We start from the raw sequence: 25702 nt of genomic DNA, 5'->3' as shown, positions 1-25702 counted from the left end.
TTTTTATACATGAACCTAAGCATGATGGGATGACAATTGCTTAAGTAACTAATTTTGCACGCCCAATTTTTCGGTTTTTGATTTGTTAAAAAAGTTTGAAATATCCAATAAATGTCGTTCCACTTCATGATTGTGTCCCACTTGTTGTTGATTCTTCACAAAAAAATACAGTTTTATATCTTTATGTTTGAAGCCTGAAATGTGGCAAAAGGTCGCAAAGTTCAAGGGGGCCGAATACTTTCGCAAGGCACTGTACACCTGTCCTGAAAGGCCCCAGAGTCTGCAACACCACTAAGCAAGGGCCAACACCAAGCAAGCGGCACTATGAAGATCAAAGAGCTCTCCAAACAGGTCAGGGACAAAGTTGTGGAGAAGTACAGGTCAGGGTTAGGTTAAAAAAACATATCCAAAACTTTGAACATCCCACGGAGCACCATTAAATCCATTATAAAAACATGGAAAGAATGTGGCACCACAAGAAACCTGCCAAGAGAGGGCCACCCACCAAAACTCACAGACCAGGCAAGGAGGGCAATAATCAGAGAGGCAACAAAGAGACCAAAGACAACCCTGAAGGAGCTGCAAAGCTCTGCAGCAGATATTGAAGTATCTGTCCATAGGACCACTAAGTCGTACACTACGCAGCGCTGGGCTTTACAGAAGAGTGGCCAGAAGAAATCCATTGCTTAAAGAAAACAATAAGCAAACACGTTTGTGACACATCTGCTCATGCCTCGCCCTCTAGTGCTCATCCGGTGTCCGCCACTCCTCCAGTGCTTTCTCCCTCTCCCTCTGTGTGTGTGTGTGTGTGTGTGTGTGTGTGTGTGTGTGTGTGTGTGTGTGTGTGTGTGGTGTGATTGTGTGGGCGGAGACAGGTTTGCTGGAGTCAGAGCAGATCCCCACCAGCGGAAATCTGTTCCATAATCAAGACCTCTACAAATACTCAGTCCTGCCACTTCCACACTGCCAGATTGTAATCTCTGCACAGTCAGTGCATGATTCTAGCCGTTTGTTCCAGTTGTGCCTGGTTTCCCTTGCCTGACTCCTTTTTCCTCTCCACCACAGTTCTGCCTGCTCTGACTCTGGTCCCTGTCTCCAGTCCGACTTCTCGTCAGTCATGCTACTCTGTCCTGGATTCCCCACTCTACGCTCCCTCCGGACCTGCTTACCCTGTCCCCACACCTCTCGCTCCAGCCTCAGCCTCCGCACTTGGTTTCCAGGAACCTGACTGAGCTTTCCCTGGCCTGCACTCAATCTCCCCCCTGTGTTCAAAAAACACCTTGGTTATCTCATCCCAGTCTCCTTGTCTGAGTGTGCTCCGAGTGACAGTTTGGTGTTTGCCAAAAGGCATGTGGGAGAGTCCTCAAACATATGGAAGAATGGACTCTGGTCAGATGAGACTAAAATGTATATTTTTGGCAATAAAGGAAAATGCAATGTCTGGTGCAAACCCAACACCTCTCATCACTCCGAGAACACTATCCCCACAGTGAAAGATTGGTGTACACCTGCGGAACCCGTCCAACTTGAAGGAGCTTGAAGAATGGGCAAAAATCCCAGTGGCTAGATGTGCCAAGCTTATAGAGACATGCCCCAAGAGACTTGCAGCTGTAATTGCTGCAAATGCTGGCTCTACAAAGTATTGATTTTGGGGGGGTTAACTGCCTTGTTCAGGGAATATACTATTTAGCATTTTCAAAGTGGTAGGCATGTTGTGTAAATCAAATGATACAAACCCCCCAAACATATATTTTAATTAACCGGTTGCAAAGCAACAAAATAGGAAAAATTCCAAGGGGGGGTGAATACTTTTGCAAGCCGCTGTACATTTTCCCTGACACCCAAAAGCACTTGTTTCACTTTGGATGCATAGCAGGACAGAAAATGGTCCAGTTCACATACTTATCAAGAGAACAACCCTCGTCATCCCTACTGCCTCTGATGTGGCGAACTTTGTTGGAGTGTAAATTTAAAAAACATGAACATCTGGCTGGCTTGATATTACTTTTGATACTTAAGAATATTTTAGCAATTACATTTACTTTTTATACTTAAGTATAATTACAACCAAATACTTTTACTCAAGTAGTATTTTACTGGGTTACTTTCACTCATTTTCTATTAAGGTATTTTTACTTTTACTCAGGTATGACAATTGGGTACTTTTTCCACCACTGCTTTGCATCCCTCATTTACTCAAGAGTTGCCTTCATTTTGGCAGTTACCTGTACACTCCACACACAAACTGTGCTCTAAATCCGCATGGTCCCTTTCACGCTAATCGAAAAAATGTTTCATTCTACAACTCACTGCAGGGAAACAAAGATGGAAGGCACTGAAGCAGACCTTAGTCTCTGTTTGTTGTGTGTTTTTTGAGAATTTAGGACCTGCCTGCGAAATAACTATTTCCTTTAAAGATGCAATATGTAACTTTTTGGGCAACCCATCCAAATTCACATACAAAATGTGTGTCATAGTTCTGTTATTCTCATTGAAAGCTGTTTCAGATTTGTACACCAGCTTTAAACTGCTGAAAATAAAATATTTTGATTTATTGAAAATACATTTCACAGTGGTTTCGATGGTACACGGATTCTGTACAATATACATTGCTTGCTTTGTCACAAACTGAAATTAGGTGAACTATTCAAATGTTATTGCACCTTTAAATGAGGGATTGAGCATGCTTTAGAAATAATTCTTATTTTCAGATTATTCTGCAGTCACTGTTGACAATTTAGCGACTTTGTCCTATATTTAGCGAGTTCAACTACTTTTCAGGCTGCCTTTGGGGAGTTTTGAGACAGAGGGTTTCTATGGTTTGATAGCATTTAGCAACTTTTCCCACTCAGTTCTGATGCAAACAAGAGTGGGAGAAGCTGTCTGAGCAACAGAAATCACAGCAACAGCGCACACACAGGCAGAGAAGAACAAGGGAAGGGGGTGTAAGGTGTCGTAAAAATCTTCGCAGTGTGAAATAGTTCAAAATCGTTTTGATTGTGTTCTGATTGTGATGTCATGCTGCAAAATCTCTCCCAGCGTGAAAATGTTCCCAGTTCAATAATTGCAGGCACATCTCTTTATATGGATGGCTGAGCTCCTGCTGCTGTTTCTCTCACATCCTCCCTCGAGCTCAAAAACTGTGCTAGTGGACACGCGCATTTGCTTCATACATCTGCCAATCAATGGTGGCCAGGAGTATTGAAGTTTGTATCAGAAGCTTGTTGAGACGTGAGGTCAGCATATAAATACCAGGACTTGCAAGTCAAAGTGCTGAGGGTTGATGTGAGGAGATTATTTGCGATTGCAAAGACTTGGGCACTACGTTTTAGATTGACAGTGCATACATATATTTGTTTGTTTGTTTGTTTGTTAGTTAGCTAGCTGTACAAACAAGTTAAAACTGCACGCCTCTGAGAACAAGCCATCTCAACCAGTTTTCATTAGCTAGCTAAATCAAGGGCGAGGGGGTGTGAGAGAAAAATCGGCACGAGCTCAGACATCCACACAAACGCACATGCAATTATTGAGTGGGAACATTTTCACGCTGTGAAAGTTTTTACAACATGACTTCACAATCACAACACAATCAGAACGATTGGGAACTATTTCACTCTTGAAAGATTTTTACATTACATGCGGATGGAGAGGGGGAAAAAACGCTATTTTGGGGACAGCAGCTGTGCCGTCATTGCGGCAACACGTGATCTAGCGACTTCCAGTGACAAATCATGTAGCCAATTGCGGATCTCCCTGAACAATAGTTGGCAACACTGTCTGCAGTGTGTGTGATAAATGGTTCAATAGGGTGTTTATGGAGCGTGTGCCAGAGAAAAATAGGAATCACTGCTAATTACATTAATGAATTTAATGGAACTGAAAGGCCTTCCTTAGGGAAATGGGTGTGGATTCAAAACACCAATTAAAACTGTAGTTTTATTTTCAAATAATATTAAGGAACTGGAATGAGCCAAGTTAAAAAGTGGTGCATAGCTTTGTTTAGCTATTATTAATACATTTTAAACCAAGCACTCGTATTTGAAAGCTTTATGGAAATAGAGGTGTTTCTTAAAGGATTGCATCACTAAAACGCACAAACAAAAACATGAATACAGCACATGCTGATAAACCAGCACAAACTGCCTAGTTGTAAATGAGTGTTTATCCATTAGCATTGGCATAGCAGTAATAGAGCGTGTAGAGCATGTCAGCTACATTCTACCCGGATGTGTGGTGCAGGGCTTAATCTCTCTCACCTAATGTTTTAATACAATTGTTACCATCTGCTCACAGCGCAAAGCCTGTTTAATAAAGGCTTGTTACAGCCAACTAAAAGATTAGCATGTGTCAATAGCCATTTGTGCATGTAGCTTCTCTTGGATGTCCACCAGCAGACAGTCCCAGCCTGTACATATGGAATAAAACAGAGAAATCTCATTTGGCCACAGGCGTGGTTTTATTGAGCTTATAGATACAATAATTGGATTTGTTGGTAGGTTTACATGCTTCTGTGGAGACGGTGGATAATTGCAATTGGTGTTTTAGATTGAAGCTTCAGTAATTACAGAGGATGAGCCCATACTTCTATAACAAGTAATTACTCTGTTCCTGGTACAGCAGGAAGTTTGGATGGCTGCCATCCTGTTTCCTATTCCTGCTGTGCATGGCTCTTTTTTTCCATAATGGAGGCAATGTCTAATGAATGCATGTCTGAGCAGCCATTTTACCCCTGATGTATGTTTCGGCTAAGCATCCACTTAGCTGCAAATGTATATTTCACATAGTGAATAATTCAACGTTCCAATGTTCCACACTCATCTTCTATCATATCCTCTTCACACTTTAGTCTAAGTGACTCTGTCCTAAATGGTTCCCTATTCGCTACATAGTGAACTACTTTTGACCTGAGCCCTGCTCAAAAGTAGTGCACTTTATAGGGAATAAGAGTGCCGTTTGGGAGGCATACATGGTGGCACAAGCTACTAAACTGGATGAAAACTATTCCATAAAAAATGACCCCATCTGAATGTTATATGTGTATGTTTTACAGGGACCTATGTGATGCAGGTGACAGCCACAGATGCAGATGACCCTACCTATGGAAACAGTGCCAGGGTGGTCTACAGCATCCTCCATGGCCAGCCTTACTTCTCTGTTGATCCCAAGACAGGTAAATAAGATGGGCAACGTCAGTCAGCAATGGGTCTAATTTGGTACTTGTTACTCTTTACATAATTGTATATGCCATTTAAAGGACACTTTTCTCCAAAGAAACTTACCGTTTCTATGTACATGTGGTCCTGGGAAGCACCGTGCTCCAACTGAGCCACGTAGGACCCATATGTTGGTCAATGTTGAATGCTGTTATGTTTGGGATTGTGTTAACTATTATCCAGCTTTCTTTGAAATGACAAAAAGGCATGATAATTATCTGTCAAAAAAAAGAATGAGTTTACAAAAAAACAATGAGTTTCCAAATGCTGTAATAATCGAATAGGTGGGCGTATATTCTAACTCTGAAGATTAGTATTGACAGTGTTTTCTTGAATTGAATTATACATTATTGATCCGATTAAACAAATGAGTGAGATATCTTGATTTGATTACATTGTAGCTGACCAGGGCAATAGATTAGAAACTGTGGCAAGCTAAAGTTCCTTAAGTTCCTTTATGGTGGACCACATTTCCATCCACACTTTTTAAAGTCACACTATTAAAAAAAACAAGACCGCTGTGATGGAAACAGGATGTTTTGGTGCAACTTTATAAATGACAACAGTTAATCTGTTCGTTTGACATGGTGGGATCTTTTTATATCTGTAAAATGAATGTGTGAAATGGAGGTTGAACCGCCTTTATGCTCCATTATTGATATGATAACCATCATATCGAAGTAAACTTGTAGTCACGCGATGATATGGTGTATGGTCCTCCCACTATGAAACAATGCCGTTTATTAGGTTACAGATGAAATAAGTTATGATGAACTTCACATGGTGGTGAAAGTGCATAGTGATCTTGATGCTCCTTTCCAATAAATATTGAGGGTCTTATTCTGGTGACATGATGATTGATGCTTGACTGCCATTTGGCCCCCCAAAATATTCTCGCTCTTATCCACAATAATCTCATCATGCACACTAGCCTATCTGCAGCCAACCTGGTCTCGTAAAGTAGAGGTAACATAGTAAATATAAATCCTGGACATTCAATTTAGTACGATATGTTACATTTTGTTACATCTTATCATATCACTTTAGCATGTTAGCTAATTAGCAACTTTGAAACTACTTACTACTTTTTAGCTACTTTGAAACTACTTAGCTTGTTAGCTAACCCTTCCCCAAACCCTAACCGTTTTAGCTAACCCTTCCCCTAATCCTAACATTAATCATTTTAGCTAAACCAAACCCTTTAACCAAACTCCTAAACTTAACCCTAACCTTAACCCCTAACCATAACCCCTAGCCTAGTTAATGTTAGCCAGTTAGGAACATAACATACGTATTTGCAAATTCATCATATATTGTACGTTTTGCAAATTCATAACATTCAAATTCATAACATACATAGGTGATGGACATCCATAGATTAATATATACTGTACATTGGATTTACATATGGAATAATGCGAAATGCTCTGAGACCAGGCTGTAGTGCACAGCCTACCCACACTGTATCTGGGAGCTGTTGGCTGGAGCACACGTGCCAAGACCAGAGTAGGCATATTTGCTATTTAACAGTTATACAGTAGTGACAAAACTATTGGTAGAGTTGAACTTTTTTTTTTAAATCAGCATATGAAAATTTAAGCACACTTTTGTTGTATAGATCGTTGACAAAACAATTACAATTAAATCAATTTTAAGCCCACTTTGTAACACAACAACACGTGGAGAGAAAAAAATGTCAAGTGTGTGAATACTTTCTGAAGAAACTCTAATTAAATTCAATATACATGTACGTGCAGTGCACATTACTTTGTCCCCTGTAAAATTTTTAATTCAACCAGAAAAGGACATTTCTTACAGAAAATGTGTGTGCTTGCTTGTCTTAAAGTATTTTTGTGTGAAATAGTAGTAGTGGTAGTGCTAGTGGTACTGACTGCAGAAGTAATGGTAGTGGCTTGGCATCTATGACCGTGCCAAAGGATCAGCACCTCTCCGACCCTGCACGCTCCAGTTGTCATGTGTGTCCGGGAGCCAGCTTGTGCCATTGAACATCAATCTTATAATAGACAGCTAACTGTCGAGAACCCTACAACCCTCTTACAGTATGTATTTGATGTAGCCTAATGGTCGATACAGTTTCTACTTCTTATCAGTGTGTTCAAAGATCTGATTGTCTGTGTTATAATTTAGATATGTATTATGTCTTTTGAAAGCAAGTGAAAGAAAATGAATGTATGTCACAGAAAAGGTAGGGGAAAAAATAAAAGGAAAACATGATAACCATTTCCAACGTGATATCAGAGGGAGAAAGGGAATGGGGAGAATCTATCGGAGATTATGCCTTTCCTCCCTGGAGAATATACAGAACACACACTGTGACTGTATTTCAAACCTGATGGTGAAAAAATCCAACTGTTAAAACAAATGTTTCCCACGCTGAGCCTGCCACTACATACATCAATGCAGCTGAACAAACAAGCAGGAGAGAGAGAAAAAAGAAAGGGGAAAGTGGGGGAGGGAATCACATGCCTTAATCACCATGCACTTCACAGCATCATCCCTCCCTGTTAGAGCCGGCATTCAAAAAAGATGAGAAGAATGTCAAAAAACAACATCCTTTGTTGCACTCGCAGAAGACAGGATTTGAGGATCAAATGTGAAATCCGTCCTATTCATGTTACGAATGGGGGAATAAGAGAATAGGAAATGTACACCTTGCCACATTTCTATCCCTTCTATCACGCTGACATCCTCCTAGCTGACCTGGCCATTACTCGGCTGTATTTCCTCTGATGTCAAGGTCCCCCAGACCCTCTGGTGAATCATTATAAAGCCTCACTTAGTTCAGTATTGAATGTCAAGTGTCTCCACTTGGTGAAATGACCTCTATTTCTATATATCACAGCCTTGACTTCAGGCACATTAATGCACCTCTAAGTATAGGCTCTTTCTAATGGGGCTGCTACACTGTAAAACGTAATGTTGCCTTTTAGTTGTTTCAGCTCATTTTCCAAAGTCAACTCAACTGAAAAATACTGAAATTGTTAATTGTGTAAAAATATTTTCAACAAAAACGTGTGTTATCCTACTACCTTAAATGACTTGTTGCGTAAACTTCACACTTTCAGACAAATCAATGTGCTTCAGCTGTTTGTTTTTTGTTTTGCTGACAAAGCTACACTGTTAGCAATTGCTATAGATTTTATGATATGGATAATTGTATGGTACTGTATTACTGTTTTGCTGTGTATTTGCTGACAATCGCAATGTACTTGGTTACTTTTTGGACCGTCCTGTAAATTATCTTAATATGCCTCACTTGCAATTACAGTTATTATTATAGGATATTTCAGATGTGCTTACGGCACACACTGTTAAAAATAATTTATAATTTTAAAGTACTTCACCGGCTACATAGTTTCGGTGAAAATACAGCAAATATGCAACTACTATTGTATTTTTACAGTTAAACTGTATTTTCAAAAGTAAATTTACAAAAACATACTGTATTTTTACTGTCAAATTAAGTTGTTATTGCTGTAAAATGACAGCAGGGATGGTAGGACTCAACAGGCAGTTAGTTATTGTCATTGTACAGGATACATATTACAGTAAAATCTTGTAAAATTCTATACTGTGAGTACATTTTACACTCAACATCATGGGAATTGAACTCACAACCTCCTGGGATTTTAACCTCTATTCTTCTGGTTGCCAGCAACTAGAATGCCACCAGGTCTGTGGAGCTGACAGAGATTGGCCTGACAGATTTAATGTCAGTAATATATTTCTGCACTTTGCTAAAAAAAAATATGCTCAGAATAAAGTGAATACTTGTCCGATTATCTGACAACACCAACTTAAAAATAGCAGTGCTCAGGGACAATTGACGTAAAGTTTGCATAATCTCACTGGAGATTTTAACTTGAAACCTCTTGGTCGCGAGTGCATCAATGTTTCTGCAGTGCCTCAAGGTACATACTGTATTTATTACCAAGAACATACTGTATCACACTCTCTAAAAAGTGGTACAGTTAGAATACAGTGTTGTTCCCTGGTGTACACATAAGGTACCTTTAGAGGTACACATATGAGCTTGCATGGTTCTGCCCGGTACCAAATCTGAGATTGGCCTCAGATGAACAACACTGTACCCTAATCCTTCTCTGATTTTGCGAGTGAGTGGATACATGTTTGCAGTAACAAATATGTACCTGGTGGCACTGCAGAAACATCAATGCACTCCTGACCAAGAGATTGCAAGTTCAAATCCGAAGAGCTTATGCAAACTTCACGTCAAGTGTCCCAGAGCACTGCTACTGTATATGTTGTTGTGGTCAGATAATTGGACAAAGACCTAGTGGTGTAGAAGTTAATATTCAACCAAGAGTTTCTGAGGTCAAATCCCAGATAAGGTTGAGTCTCAAGTGTGCTCATAGTAAGAACTTTACAAGAATGTTACTTTTGACTAAAAGTATCAAGTTCACTCAACAAGTAATTACATCCAAATGTGTCAGTTTCACTCACTTTACTAGGTGGAAATAACTTTAGATTGGACTTGACTTAACATTTTAAGGCGGCAGGGTAACAAACTTGTTTAGTTTGACTCAACTATCATACAGCAACCATCAGCCATCCTTCAGAACACATGTTAACCCTCACCTTGTCCCTTCTCAATTATCTTGCTTCCAGCTATCTTCTATTTGGACTGCACAACTTATGATCATAATAGTGCCTAGATGTCAGATGTCATTTTGACGTGTTCTAAAGATATCATGTTACCATTAGGTATAATAAGGACGGCCTTGCCGAACATGGACCGCGAGGTGAAGGAGCAGTACCAGGTACTTATCCAGGCCAAGGATATGGGAGGTCAGCTGGGAGGTCTGGCTGGGACCACTACCATCAACATCACCCTCAGTGACGTCAATGACAACCCACCAAGGTTTTCCAAAAGTAAGTGAGAGAGAGAGGGAGGGGGGTGCTGTTCTGTGTATGAAGTTTACTTTAAAGTTCCATGTAGACATCTGTTAAAAAAGCATGTTGATAATATTGGTTTTAATATTCATGTTTCATTTTTTTATTGTATAATTGGTTATAATGCTGATTCCCACTGGGCAGATATCTATGTTCTTTCCATGTCTTACATATTATATATTATTTACTTGTAGCTTAGTACCTTTCCACGTAAACAGACATAGGTATTTACCTTCCATTAATCCATTAGTTTTCACTTGCAGTGTTGTTCAACTCAGTGGGAGCTGATGCCTGTAATAAAATAGTTGGAATTATTTACTTTAAGCCAGCAAACAAATCAATTCAATGAAATAGTTCATCAGTGTAAAACGTAAGATACAGGAGGCAGGCCAAACATACAGATTGTGTAATTGTGTAAGATTTTGCTATTCATTCATTTATTGATCTATGAAAGTCAGCATATTTGAACAACATGAATCAATGCCACAACTGTGAATATGCATATTTATGAATATTGCCTTTATACATATATTTAAGATCACTCTCCAAAACCCTGTAACTGAATATGAAAGGTTAATGGAATACTACAAACATGCAATTGTGACTGAGTATTCTGCTCTGGGGCCTCATTTATAAACGTTGCGTAGGCACAAGAAAACGACGCCACTTTCTAAGCAAACTTTGGGATTTATAAAAAACCACACTTGACAGGAGAATATGCGGTCCTCCACGGACACTTTGACATATACTTATGCACATGAACTGGAGTAATGAAAAACTGCGACTCCGATTGCGGAAGGATGAAACACTTTGAAATTGAAACCATTGTGTGAAATAAATCAGAATATTACCTCTCATATATGAAGAGTTCCCTGGACTGCACACAAAAAAACATGATTTAGGGTTATAAATACAAATAGAAATATGGTTTGCAACAAAAAAAAACTAAAACATGTTGTCCAGTTTAATTGAGAATCATATTTAATTGGCTCTGTAATTATTAAACAATACTTGCATGTTATGACATGTATTCTCATAAATAATAAGGTGAATAGTAGGACAAATTACATTTAAACTGATGTCGTTTTCGATGCCTCAGGCGGGAAGATACGAGTGCACAGTTTCATATGTCGTTATCACATGTTTGTTGCGCAGAACTGTCAATGTGATAATGACCCTGTCATTGTCAGTTACAATCAGGGTAATTACCACACCTGTAGGTGTTACGTAATTGGGTAGCTTTCACAATCAAATGGGTGGGTATAAAAAGGCATGCAATTACAATGCGTAATGATGCACAATGGCTACTTTGGCACTGTTGGAAGATTTGGCGAATGGAAGAATTCGGAGAGAGCGAATTCTCAGAGACAAGCAAGATTTACTTGCCAATGATGATTAGTGGCTTATGAGCCGGTTCCGATTACCAAGAGTGGTTCTCTTGGATCTATGTGCTGTAGTGTGCCCAGCCTTACAGAGAAGCACCTGCAGAAACCAAAAGGTGCCTGTCACACTTCAACTCCTTGGCAACCTCGTTAATAGCGTTGATGGTGTCGCTCTGCGTTTGCAGGACTGCATCTGTGAGGACACGGCCGCTGGAGGGTTGTGACGCACAAGGTGCTGTGGAGATGCTGGGGCTGGGCGCACTCAGCTCCTACTCAGCTGCAGCACCACCGACCCCAGTGGAACACGCAGTGACTAAAAACAATCGAAAATGTCACAATTGTCACAAATGTAAATAATTATTGAATGCTTTCGATTTACTCTTTTCAAATGAGGGAATACTAATTACATACCTGGATCATACCGTGCATCTTGCACCGTACTGACAGGATGTAAGAAAATAGCTGTTCATATACTGTGATAGACACAGTTCCAACCCGTCTGTTGGCCTATCACAGTAGAGGCTGCGCGGTTTAGACTTGCTCAGGCTGGTCCCCGCCTCTTGGCGCTTCTTGGAGTCCACCCTCTGTCGATGTATAGATTCTCACTGTTCTGGTATCACACCCTAGTTACTGCAGCTACTCAGTTCCCATTATATGTTATTGTGTTCTTCAGTATTTTCTAATTCAATCAAACCTTGTGATGAGCCTTCCCTCCCTGTACCTGATTAACCACAACTTTGTAAGATACAGCAAGTCACACCGTGTTGCTAAACATTGTCACATACAAACACAAGGACAAAGCATCTGCTGGGCTGTTATCTACAGTTTTGCAACATGCAGCAGTCTCAGCATGTTGCTCAGTCATTGACACACACACACACACACACACACACACACAGACAGCTGCTGTTCAAACAATTCAATCTTACGTGATAGAGTAGTGGGTTATAGAGCATAGACATAAATCCTCACAAAGGAAAGTACCTTTAGTCAATCTGCTTTCAGTGTGAGAGCTTCCCATGTCTGGAAAACCCTGCCATTAGACACACACAACTGTGATTAATGATGCACTGTCCCTGTAAAAATACTCAAACTGCAATCACCTTTAATGATCTGACATTGTTCCACGTAATGGAAACAGATTACAATGTTAGACTACATGAACTTTCTTGCTCAAATTCACTGGTGTTACCTAAACAATCAAACCAAGAATCAATAACCATCAGAATACATTATCACAGTGTTTCCTTACTCACACCTGAATCACTTTCAGCTTAACTCTCCTATTTATTTTTCCCCCAGTGGGCAAAAATATAACCCCTCTCATTTCAACGTTTCTCCTTACCTCTATCGTAAGATTAAAACCAAACTTTACAACTTTTTCTTCTCTTTCCTCTTCCCACTTATAAAATGTCCAAGACTATAAAAATAACACACACAGCGCCAAAATTATAACATGTGTCAGTCAATCTATTAGAATGAAAAACATTTCGGTGGGCACCACTCTATCGCCATTATTTCTCCGCTTTTATTTCGAATTTCTTAAATTTAGGCAACTGTCTCCTCTATGATACAGTCATTTAAATATGACTCAATTCTCAATACATTATTCCAGCTGATCATTTAGTGAACAGACACCGTCTTGCATCAAAATTTGTTTTGCTATTATTTTGAATGAATCTAGTCTATCAATTTAACCTAAACAATCTATTAAAAAGTTAAATGTATCCCTTCTTTCGATTTGAACCAAACAAGCTATTAAAACGTTCAGTTTATATCTTATACAAACACTAGTGACCATAACGTTCCAGGCAAAACATACAAATAGTTGAATTACAATCAAAAACTCAGAATTTAGTCAGAGCATTGGCTGGGAACCAAACCCAAGCATCCAGCTTGGAAGGCAGCTATGCTCACCACTATACCACCAACACTATGTGAATGACTAAGATTCTCCGCAAATAAAACCACTTTACAATTGTCCGTATTCGTAAAATCAAGACACGTCACTATCGAGACAATTCCCCCAAAAATAGCTCTAATTTAAAGGTCCAAGCGTTACTTCGGCTATGATTCTCAAATTCTTGCTCCTTTTAATAAAAGTAGATTTCAATTACTTTACTACATCACATTAATCACGCAATGATAATTAATTTGATGGAAACCTTAGGCTTTGAACAACATAAATTACATCGAGATTCCCTCTTAATTCACTCTAATTTATGGAAAACAGTTTATTCAATAAATCCCGCAACTCCTCTCATACTGGGAAGAATTTTTTTTTAAATCAGACCTTAAGGGCAGTTTTATTTCAAATGTTGTACCCAGACAGAGATAATCCAAAAAGCGTTTTATAGTTCAATCAAAGGTGGACACACTAATCAGTTTCTAGAGCTCAATTTCCCAGGTTTTGTAGACTAGTTTAAAAGTGCTTAAAACCTCATCTTTATCAAATTATCCAGTAAAGATACCAACTCAAAACTTACGTACATCTACGAATGGGTTGTTTAAATTGTATCTAATTATATTCTCAGCCATACTTTATGAAATCTCTAGTAATTGATTACACACATACAATTTATCACAATTTCAAATATTCACAGAATCCATATAAAACGTAAGAAAATCTTAGGTACTCACACAGAACTTTAAGGATCACCCACACAGGATTGGTCAGATGTTCACACAGAACTGGTCAGATGTTCACCCAGAACATCAGAACATTCTTGAAAGGTTACCCACACAGAGTCAACCTACCCCGCTCACACAGAACGCTCCTACAAATATTACCTAGTGATCCCATAACAAAATACTCACACAGAGTAACCCAGGGCATACCTGGCTAGCACATTTAAAATAATTGGAATTCACCACCTCTGAGAGTCACTTAGACAGTCACACAGACACATAGAATGAGTTCCTTCTTCCAATAGGGCTTCACCAAGTACCATGTTTCACACAGAACACACAATCATCCTGGCCCCTCACCCCCACAGACCGCACCAATCCCCACTGTGATCAATTCACTGCCGGGACGGCTCTTGGTCGCCCGCAACCAAGAGTATCTTTGAGCCCACAAACTCTCAGATTACTCTCCTCTGACTCGGCCTTGCTTACACCTCCAAGGTGCCCTCCTTACAAAGGAATTCACACTCCGAGTATACATAATAGAGGCATATTTAAAAACTCGACTTCAAGTGTGTGTGGTTCGCTCACCTCTTTCTTTAAAAAAAACCTCAGTTCGAGATGTGGTATCCACTCGGCTCGCTGCCTCTCAGATCAAAGGTTGGTCCATCTGCTTCGTTCCTGAAGTGTGGTTTCCCTGAGATCCCAAGTTTGAGGGATCCCTCGTGCACGATTTATTTACCTAGATCGTCAGGAACGGTCACCAAGTGAAGATTCACATCCGGTTCGTGATGCCAAATGTCGTGGTAATTACCTGTATTACTAAAAATTGAGAGAGCAAATCACACACAAGTCAGAGTTATATTATAAAGTCCATCTTTAATTATATATGAGCTTCACCATAGCCCTGTGACTCTCAGATCTATTCAGTGTCTATAAATTAATTCTCTGATAGTGCTTACAAAACAATTCTTAGTATCATTTATAGCCAAAACACACCCCTCTCAACTCACATGACGAATAACAGATCTTAGGAACATTACACAAAGAACCTTTTACTTGAAAGAGGAGTATCCCATAGCTAGATAGCATTAGCTATAAATTATTGTTCAGTTTGCTCTCTTAGACGAGATTTGAATCTAGTTCTTGGTACCACTTAGGACCAAAACATTACCTCATCCAATGGCATATATCAATGTCAATTCTAGATACCTCCATCTCAAATACACCTCCTCCTGGACAAGATCAGAAAAGACAGTGAGCCTCTTAGGTCATATACTAGGTCAAGATAAGGGCATCCTCAGAGGGACATACAATAGTTACAGACATATTCCCATAAGAAGACAAGCCTCCATTCTGTCCTCCTCCCCTTCTGATATTCTTCATAGCATCTCTATGGTTTAACAGATACATTGACAAATGAAGACAAGCCTGACCTCTCCCCTTTCTGGGCCCCTAGTTACTAAGCCCTGGAGAAGAGAGAGGAAAATGCAACTGCCAACAGTATTATCCAAAAGAAAACATCATAATGACAAATATCTCACATCTCACAAGCATTATTATGTAAATAAAACATTTTATTTATCAATGTTACCTAACTAATTCTGATTCAGCCACGACAATTCACAGCATCCGCCACATGCTGCCACTAACGCCTTTTTGGAATTTGTAATGCCCACACTGTGTCCACCAAACAATATATTTTTTCTTGCTTCAACCTCTCCTACAAGAACTTTCATTTCACACTGGATGAAATGTATTTTTTTAGCCTTTCTGTCAGGATTTGCCATTGTCGTCTAGCAGTCAGTATGGATGAATATTAATTAGGCCCTGACTATTTATAGGCAACTATGGGTGTTAAAAGGGTGGGACAAGACGCTCACTCACGTGCGCCACATTTTGAGCTGATTGTGATTTATAAAGGGAAACCGGGCATAAGCACTTTTTGTTTCGTTCGTTTGACGTGAATCCTCCGCACAGTCTTATAAATGAGGCCCCTGGTTTTTTAAATATTTTTGACATGCCTTTTACAACAGGCTACTTGGGCAGGTAGTCACTCCACTCTACTAATACTATGATATTTCCATAATGATGTTACAGCACCAAGGTTCAGACCAGAGGTGAAGAGGTCTGTCCTTTCTTTATGTCATCTGCTCTCTCTCCCTTTCTCTTGCTGTATTGCACAAAAACGTACCATGCCAACAATGACAATTCGCAGATGCAGTTGCTCTGCTGCTCACTTCCAAACCATTTAGGGACACACTGAAAAAAAGATCAATACAATGCCAGAAGTTGAAAATGAACTAGACTCTAGATCAATCTATTTGTTTGTTTTTGTCTGTAAGGTTTCTTTCACCTGAGAGTCCCAGAGTCCTCTGCAGTGGGTTCTGCTGTGGGAAGGATCAAAGCTCATGACTTGGACATTGGGAAGAACGCGGAAGTAGAGTACAACATCGTACCGGGGGACGGAGGCAACATGTTTGACATCATCACCAATGAACACAATCAGGAAGGAATCCTCATTCTCAAAAGGGTAAGGGTCTTCATCAGTCACGTGATGGCACTTTAAATCAAAGGACAGGATTATAGTAATGGGCTGGAATGGAATGATTGGAATGTTCCCTTTCAGTGTTCCCTTTCAGTCAGTCCACTTCGGTACTACATACTATGGGTAGTCGCACTCTCGCAAGGATCTACAATCGCACCTGACAAGGCCTATCTTGACGATTGGCTGATCGTGGTTACAACAGATGTGTCCCCCCAAGGGTGGGGCACGCTGTGCAAGGATTACTCAATTTGGGGAGTATGGACGGTGTCACATAGTGCTTGCTATATCAATTACCTGGAACTTCTGACAGTGTACGTAACTCTCAGGCAGCTCTCACAAGTGTGCCCAATTTGACTGCCGCTTGTAGAGAGATTCCCAAAGGCTGGAGCATCACTTCACCAGCTCAGGGCATGCCCACACCAGCATGCATTTGTATTCTACTTGTGTGCTGCTGTAGCCCCTTGCTTTAGCTACCATCATGGAGTTCGGTAAATATTTACATAAAGAAACTGTTAAAACATACAGGTGCTAAATCAAGGTGACTTACAAAGATGAGGAGCAAGAGAGTGATTGTGATGTAAGGTAGTGTCCACAACCAAATAACCATTGTGGAATCTGAAAAGACAGCCTGATGGTGTACTTACAATGTGGACATGATAAAATAAAGGAATGAGGTGGGTAGATAACTAAATGTCAAAGTAGCAAAGTATTTTTAAACTAAAAATCAGATCTCTTAAATGTTTTGTTCATTTTAGTTCTATTAGATAATAGATGTACAATAGGCCATAATTTATATTTTGCCCAATAGGTCTGGCACATTCCCACGTTCAAGGAGCTTTTGATTGGGTTATTTTGCCTAAAAACCTTTAGGCAATGGTGGGCCGTCAGGGCCAGCAAGGCCTTCTCTACTGGCCTAAACATCATCAGAATATAATTTTTTTTAAATATATTTTCCCACAAATATGTATTAAATTATTCCCCAGAGTAAGAGTTATACTCTTCATTTCATAGCTTTCCTCTTGGTTGCACTGCTTCCAGCCCCAGGTTGAGATTTGGAGGGCTGGTCTTTATGTTAGATCTTTTATTCAATCATATTCAGCCATCATGTGTTGCCAGGGGTCTAAAATCTGCCCCCAGGCCTTCAGAATCAACAGTGCGGGCGCTTGTAGCTTAAAGTGAATGGAAATGAAAATTTTGTGTCAACCAATCAGCTTTAGAGTTGGCTATTGTACGCCTGCTGTCTAGCTCCAGTGTTACACAGGAGCCAGCTAGCAGGCGTAGTGCGTGCACGTCTTTTGATTGGATTACCAATATTGAGAGGCAGGTCCTTTGGGCAGGTCTATGCAGAACCTCAGAACTAGGAAACTGAATTTGATAAACAAATTCATTTGCGTACTACTAAGCTGTTTTTTCAACCCACAATGGCGGAAGGAGGAGAGGATATAATTATAACGCCATTCTCAAGACGAACTTTTCAAGAAAAGTTAGACATTGTAAGGAGAGGTCGCCCGACGCCGACGCTACAAAGCCTGTCACAGGCGGGAAAGGGGTTCGTTCGCCACTTTCAAAGTTGGATGGATTTTGTGTTCAAATAATCAGTCTTTGGTGAGTAGGCATACAATGCATTTTATTTTTTATTAAATGTGTATGTATGTTTCGCGTTTTATTTAGTTAATATGAAATAGCCTATATATTAACATAATAAAATGGCAAATAGCCTATGTTGCAAATTATTTGTTTTCTTTCTTTTATTTTCAGTGAATAGTTATGTGTCTTTATCATCACGGTGAAAATGCTTTGGGTGCGACAATGCGCTGTTTAGTGAACACACTGTATTATACTTTTTTTTAACTTAAAGCTCAAAGTTTGTGGACCATAAATGGATAGAAGAAGAATATTAATATAACTCTGTTGCACTCGACTATGTTCTTGCCTATTAGTTGAACTGTACTGTATTGTACTCTTCCCCTGCAATTCTCTGAATAAAAATGTCAATTTCAAGGTGACGCAACGCCTGGTTATACTGCGTTTCTGTCTAAATGTATAGTGTCTAGAGCCATGGCATCATAATGATGGTAATAAGAGGTGGATTAATTTGGGTGGGACTGTGTAGGACCTCACTGAAGGCCCAGGCCCCAGGCCCACGGCTCGCCACTGCATTTAGGCCTACCCATAGAAAAATCTAAAATAAACGTTGCATCTCTGCGAAGCCTGGCAAGACTGGCCAAAATGATGTTTAGCATCCCCAGTGGCCCTGCAAGTATGGAGAGGATATTCTCTGCTGCTGGTTGGCTCTCTAGGCACCATCACATGAGCCTGAAGCCACAGACTGGCCAAACTCGTGTTTCTAAGGCACTAATAAGTCCTTTTTCATTTAATTTGTATTTAATTATGAGTAAGTCACAGCCTATATGGGCAATGTATAGACTATATAATAATTTAATACAACAAAATGTTTTTCTTTACATGCTGAGCTCTTTATGTCCCTACCAGCCTCTTGTGTCACACTCACAAATGCTTCACAATTTACTTATTTGTAGGATATAACCTTAAAAATAACTGAAATAATATAGCCTAATTATTCATTTTCATTTGACACACTGAACTCTAGTAGTTGGTAAACCAGGCGAGGCAATCATTTGAGAAACCAAGGCTGTCGAGTCTGCCAATAAGAATGTTGTGATTGACACAGTCGAAAGCCTTGGTCAGGTCTCTTATCGATGGCGGTTATGATGTCGTTTAGAACCTTGAGCGTGGCTGAGGTGCACCCATGAACAGCTCTGAAACCAGATTGCATAGCGGAGAAGGTATGGTGGGATTCGAAAGGGTCAGTAATATTTTTGTTAACTTGGCTTTCCAAGACCTTAGAAAGACAGGGTAGGATAGATATAGGTCTGTAGCAGTTTGGGTCTAGAGTGTCACCCCCTTTGAAGAGGGGGATGACCGTGGCAGCTTTCCAATCTTTGGGAATCTCAGACAGAAAGAGAGGTTGAACAGGCTAGTAATAGGGGTTGCAATAATTTCGGCAGATCATTTTAGAAACAGAGGGTCCAGACTGTCTAGCCTGGCTGATTTGTAGAGGTCCAGATTTTGCAGCTCTTTCAGAACATCAGCTACCTGGATTTGGGTAAAGGAGAAATGGTGGGGGCTTTGGCGGGTTGCTGTGGAGGGTGCCGGGCAGTTGACCGGGGTAGGGGTAGCCATGTGGAAAGCATGGCCAGCCGTAGAGAAATGCTTATTGAAATTCTCAATTATAGTGGATTTATCGGTGGTGACAGTGTTTCCTAGCCTCAGAGCAGTGGGCAGCCAGGAGGAGGTGCTCTTATTCTCCATGGACTTTACAGTGTCCCAGAACGTTTTTGAGTTAGTACTACAGGATGCAAATTTCTCTTTGAAAAAGCTTGCCTTAGCTTTTCTAACTGCTTGTGGGATCAGTGTGGTAGATGTGTTGTTACCTACCCTTACCACCTGGGGGTGACCCGTCAGGAAGTCCAGGATCCAGTTGCAGAGGAAGGTGTTTAGTCCCAGGGTATTTAGCTTATTGATGAGCTTGGAGGGCACATGGTGTTGAACACTGAGCTGTCTATGAATAGCATTTTCACATACAGTAGGTGTTCCTTTTGTCTAGGTGGGAAAGGGCAGTGCAGAGTGCAATAGACACTGCATCACCTGTGGATCTGTTGGGGCGGTATGCAAATTGGAGTTGGTCTAGGGTTTCTGGGATGATGGTGTTGATGTGAGCCATGACCAGCGTTTCAAAGCACTCCATGGCTACAGCCGTGAGTGCTACGGGTCAGCACTCATTTAGGCAGGTTACATTAGTGTTCTTGGGCACAGGCACTATGGTGGTCTGCTTAAAATATGTTGGTATTACAGACACAGATAGGGAGAAGTTGAAAATGTCAATGAAGACACTTGCTAGTTGGTCAGCGCATGCTCGCAGTACACGTCCTAGTAATCCGTCTGTGTGTAGACCCTGTGAATGTTGACCTGTATAATGGTCTTACTACATTGGCTGCGGAGAGCGTGATCACACAGTCTTCCGGTTCAGCTGGTGCTCGAATGCGTGTGTCAGTGTTATTTGCCTTGAAGGGAGCATAGAAGTAGTTTAGGTCACCCGGTAGGCTCGTGTCACTGGGTAACTCTCTGCTGTGCTTCCCTTTGCAGTCTGTAATGGTTTGCAGGCCCTGCCACATCCGACAAGTGTTGGCTTTGCGGGATTGCAGGATTTATTAGAAGCTTCTAGCCTTTAGCTCAGTGCAGATGCTGCCTATAATCCATGGTTTCTGGTCGGGGTATGTACGTACGGTCACTGTGGGGATGACTTCATCAATGCATTTATTGATGAAGCCAATGACATATGTGGTGTACTCCTCGATGCCACTGGAGGAATCCCGAACGTATTCCAGTCTGTGTTAGCAAAACAGTCCTGTAGCTTAGCATCTGCTTCATCTGACCACTTTTTTATTGACCAACTACCTCTTACATGCTCTGCCCCGCGTGTTTGTCGGGCGGCATGTGCAGGTCAATTTCCCGACAACATGACGACAGTGGCATACAGTACATCAACATGCAGGGGGGACTCAGTCCCTCCCCCTCCTCACCTTGACTCGCTCCTTGTTGCTGTTGAGCAGTGCACATTTGCTCTCAGGCGATGCATGTTCCCATTTGCCTTAACTCCAGTGCAGATATGCTATCCAGGGGATGGGGCGCTCTTCCACAGAATTGGAGACTACACCCCTAGGTGGTTGCCCAGATATGGGAGAGGTTCGGCAGTGCCCCGTTGGAAACTGATGTTCTGGCGTACCAGTGGCCTCAGACCTTCCTTAACGCATTTCCGGCGGTGGTTCTGATTCAGCCCATGTTGGAGATGGTGCGGCGGGAGGGCTTATCATTCATTCTTTTGGCTCCCCGTTGGCGCAAGGTTCCTTGGTTCACAGCGATCATTTTCCTTTTGGGGTGGGGACCTGCGGCAAATCCCAATTTCTTTGGTTATTATAACAAATGAACTTTTTTACCCAGCATGCACTAAGGCAGGTTGATTTTTTTTTAAATTGTTTTTAATATCTGTGTTTTTGCATTTACATTGAGTGATTGATTGATGAATCTTGTGCTACACAAAGATAAATCATTTACATTTGTCTAAACTAATCAAATCATTTTGTCATTATGAAAGCAGAAATTCCAGTGGGAAAATTCCTGGCAATACTCCAATAGGATTATAATTTTTTTATCTGGGATTTTTGGAAAAGGTAGTGACATTTTTTAACCCTATTTGCTGGCCTTGTCCCTGTTAACCAGGAGTTTCAGGACACTGTATTAGGGTAAAACGAGGCCTCAAAATAAGGTCTTAAGGTACACTATATAAACAAAAGTATGTATACACCCCTTTAAATTAGTGGATTCGACTATTTCAGCTACACCCGTTGCTGACAGGTGTATAGAATAGAGCACACAGCCACGCCATCTCCAAAAACAAACAACTACTCAAAAGCTCAGTGACTTTCAACGGGGCACCATCATAGGACAAGTCAGTTCGTCAATTTCTGCCCTGCTAGAGCTGCCCCGGTCAACTGTAAGTGCTGTTATTGTGAATTGGAAATGTCTTGGAGCAACAACGGCTCAGCCTCGAAGTGGAAGGCCACATAAGCTCACAGAATGGGACCGAACGGGACTTTGCTGAAGTGCATAAAGCATAAAAAACATCTGTCTTTGGTTGCAACACTCACTAAAGAGTTCCAAACTGCCTCTGGAAGAAACGTCAGCACAATAACTGTTTGTCGGGAGCTTCATGAACTAGGTTTCCATGGCCGAGCAGCCGCACACAAGCCTAAGATGCCAAGCGTCAACTAGTGGTGTAAATCTTGCCTCCATTGGACTCTGCGTTCTCTGAAGTGATAAATCACACTTCGCAATCTTGCAGTCCAACGGACGAATCTGGGTTTGGCGGATACCAGTAGAAGACTACCTGCCCCAATGCATAGTGCCAATTGTAAAGTCTGGTGTAGGAGGATTAATGGTCTAGGGCTGTTTTTCATGGTTCAGCAGACAATGACATTCGAGACGATTCTGTGCTTCCAACTTTGTGGCAACAGCTTGGAGAAGGCCCTTTCCTTTTTCAGCATGACAATGCCCCTGTGCACAAAGTGAGGTCCATGTTGGTTTGTTGGTTGTCTGTTGTTTTCCATTTGGTAATTTTTATTCAATTTGGATCATCGTCATCTAAGAACTGGAATTGTAAGGTGACCAGGGATTTGAAGAGGGTGGAGGTGACTAGGAAAGGATTTGTTGGCAGGGCGGAGGTGAAAGCTCCAACAGGGGTGGGGGCCGTTTCTGGGAGTTGGTTGGTGGGTATGGCGGTGTCTGTGGAAAGGTCTGGGACTGGCTCTTCGTTTCTGTTGTCTGGTGGAGAGGGCAGGGGGGTGGTGGGTTTGGGATTTGTGTTATTGTGTTAGTGGGTTTGGGGGCGGCAGCCCTTGCCCTGCCAGTGTCAAGAACTGAAGAAGTGGCCCTCTTCCCCGCATAGGTTGCAGGAGCTTATGGAGAGGTAAAATCTGTCTTGCAGATGATGGCTGTGCAGGCTGTGGCCAGATGGCCCAGTTGGCCGCAGTTCCTGCACAGTTTGGGAATGCCATAGTAGTGGACGGAGTCCCTGTTGTTTCCCAGCGTGATGATGCTGGAGGGTGTTGGACTCTGCCCAGCCATTGTCGTGCTTCAGTCCTGACGTTGTCTTCGTCCAGGACCCTCCTAGCTGCTGACTTGAGGGTGGCGAACTTGCTTAACCAAACTTGTACAGTTGAAGTCGGAAGGTTACATACACCTTAGGCAAATTCATTTAACTCAGTTTTTCACAATTCCTGACATTTAATCCTAGTAAAAATGTCCTGTCTTAGGTCGGTTAGAATCACCACTTTATTTTTAGAATGTGAAATGTCAGAATAATAGTAGAGAGAATGATTTATATCAGCTTTTATTTCTTTCATCACATTCCCAGTTGGTCAGAAGTTTACATACACTCAATTAGTATTTGGTACCTTTTCCTTTAAATTGTTTAACTTTGGTCAAATGTTTTGGGTAGCCTTCCATAAGCTTCCCACAATTTTGTCCCATTCCTACTGACAGAGCTAGTGTAACTGAATCAGGTTTGTAGGCTTCCTTGCTTGCACACTCTTTTAAAGTTCTGTCCAGAAATGTTCTATGGGATTGAGGTTAGGGCTTTGTGAATGCCACTCCAATACCTTGACTTTGTTGTCCTTAAGCCATTTTGCCACAACATTGTCCATTTGCGACCAAGCTTTAACTTCCTGACTGATGTCTTGAGATGTCGCTTCAATATATCCACATCATTTTCCATCCACATCATTTTCCATCCTCATAATGCCATCTATTTTGTGAAGTGGACCAGTCCCTCCTACAGCAAAGTACCCCCACAACATGATGCTGCCACCCCCGTGATTCACAGTTGGGATGGTGTTCTTCGGCTTGCAAGCCTCCCCTTTTTCCACCAAATATAATGATGGTCATTATGGCCAAACAGTTCTATTTTTGTTTCATCAGACCAGAGGACATTTCTCCAAAAAGTACAATCTTTGTCCCCATGTGCAGTTGCAAACCATAGGCTGGCTTTTTTATGGTGGTTTTGGAGCAGGGGCTTCTTCCTTGCTGAGCGGCCTTTCAGGTTATGTCGATATAGGACTCGTCTTATTGTGGATATAGGTACTTTTGTTCCTGTTTCCTTCAGCATCTTCACAAGGTCCTTTGCTATTGTTCTGCACTTTTCAGACCAAAGCACGATCATCTCTAGGAGACAGAACGCTTCTCCTTCCTGAGCGGTGTGATGGCTGCGTGGTCCCATGGTGTTATACTTGCGCACTATTGTTTGTACAGATGAACGTGGTACCTTCAAGTTTTTGGAAATTGCTCCGAAGGATGATCCAGACTTGTGGAGGTCTACAATTGTTTTTCTGAGGTCTTGACTTATTTATTTAGATTTTTCCATGATATCAAGCAAAGAGGCACTGAGTTTGAAGGTAGGCCTTGAAATACATCCACTGGTACACCTCCAATTGACTCAAATTATGTCAATTTGCCTATCAGAAGCTTCTAAAGCCATGACTTAATTTTCTGGACTTTTCCAAGCTGTATAAAGGCACAGTCAACTTAGTGTATGTACAATTCTGACCAACTGGATTTGTGATACTGTAAAATAATCTGACTGTAAACAATTGTTGGAAAAATGACTTGCACACAGTAGATGTCCCAACCGACTTGCCAAAACTATAGTTTGATAACAAGACATTTGTGGAGTGGTTGAAAAATGAGTTTTAATGACTCCAGCCTAAGCGTATGTAAACGTCCGACTTAAACTGTTTGTCATAGTCCTGGATCCATACATTGTGAAACTGTACTGTAACTACTTTGGATTTGTGTGTCGGAAAGGGGGTATGCTTGGAATCTGTTAAACGATGCTGATTCTTTGCACTTTCAGAATTTTGACCAAAACTGGATCTTGAAACGGGCGTCTAATGATTCCTGTGGCCCTGGGTGTTTCACCAGGCAGTTCACATCACACTGTACAAAGCCCATACCTATCTGGAAAACTGTCTGGAGAACTAAAGTCAGTGTGGAAGAGGTGAAAAAAGTATTGTTGTTTATCAACAATGACAAGCCACCGAGGTCTGACAATCTGGATGGAAAATTACTGAGGATAATAGCAGACGATATTGCCACTCCTATTTGCCACATCTTTAATTTAAAGCGACTAGAAAGTGTGTGCCCTCATGCCTGGAGAGAAGCTAACGTCATTCCTCCACACTTGAGTAGTAAAGCCCCCTTAACTGGCTCAAGTAGCAGACCAATTAGCCTGTTGCCAACCCTTAGTAAACTTCTGGAAACAATTGTGTTTGACCAGATACAATGCTATTTCACAGTAAACAAATTGACAACAGACTTTCAGCACGCTTATAGGGAAGGATACTCAACAAGCACAGCACTTACAT

At 41.1% G+C, this 25702-nt stretch overlaps 1 protein-coding gene across 1 annotated transcript in view; it reads left to right on the top strand.

Moving 5' to 3' along the window:
- The window catches only part of LOC110535564 (cadherin-12-like), a 208705-nt gene that overhangs the window by 120229 nt on the left and 62774 nt on the right, over positions 1-25702 (top strand). Inside the window, exons 4-6 of the mRNA XM_021620630.2 lie at positions 5051-5170; positions 9960-10127; positions 16501-16688. Coding sequence (XP_021476305.2) covers positions 5051-5170; positions 9960-10127; positions 16501-16688 — 476 coding nt within the window. The remainder of the gene's footprint in view (positions 1-5050; positions 5171-9959; positions 10128-16500; positions 16689-25702) is intronic.

Source organism: Oncorhynchus mykiss, chromosome 11, assembly GCF_013265735.2.
Source record: "Oncorhynchus mykiss isolate Arlee chromosome 11, USDA_OmykA_1.1, whole genome shotgun sequence".
In the NCBI taxonomy this organism is placed as follows: Eukaryota; Metazoa; Chordata; class Actinopteri; order Salmoniformes; family Salmonidae; genus Oncorhynchus; species Oncorhynchus mykiss.
The sequence above is the reverse complement of the archived record's forward strand: the minus strand, read 5'-3'. Positions and strand labels throughout refer to the sequence as shown.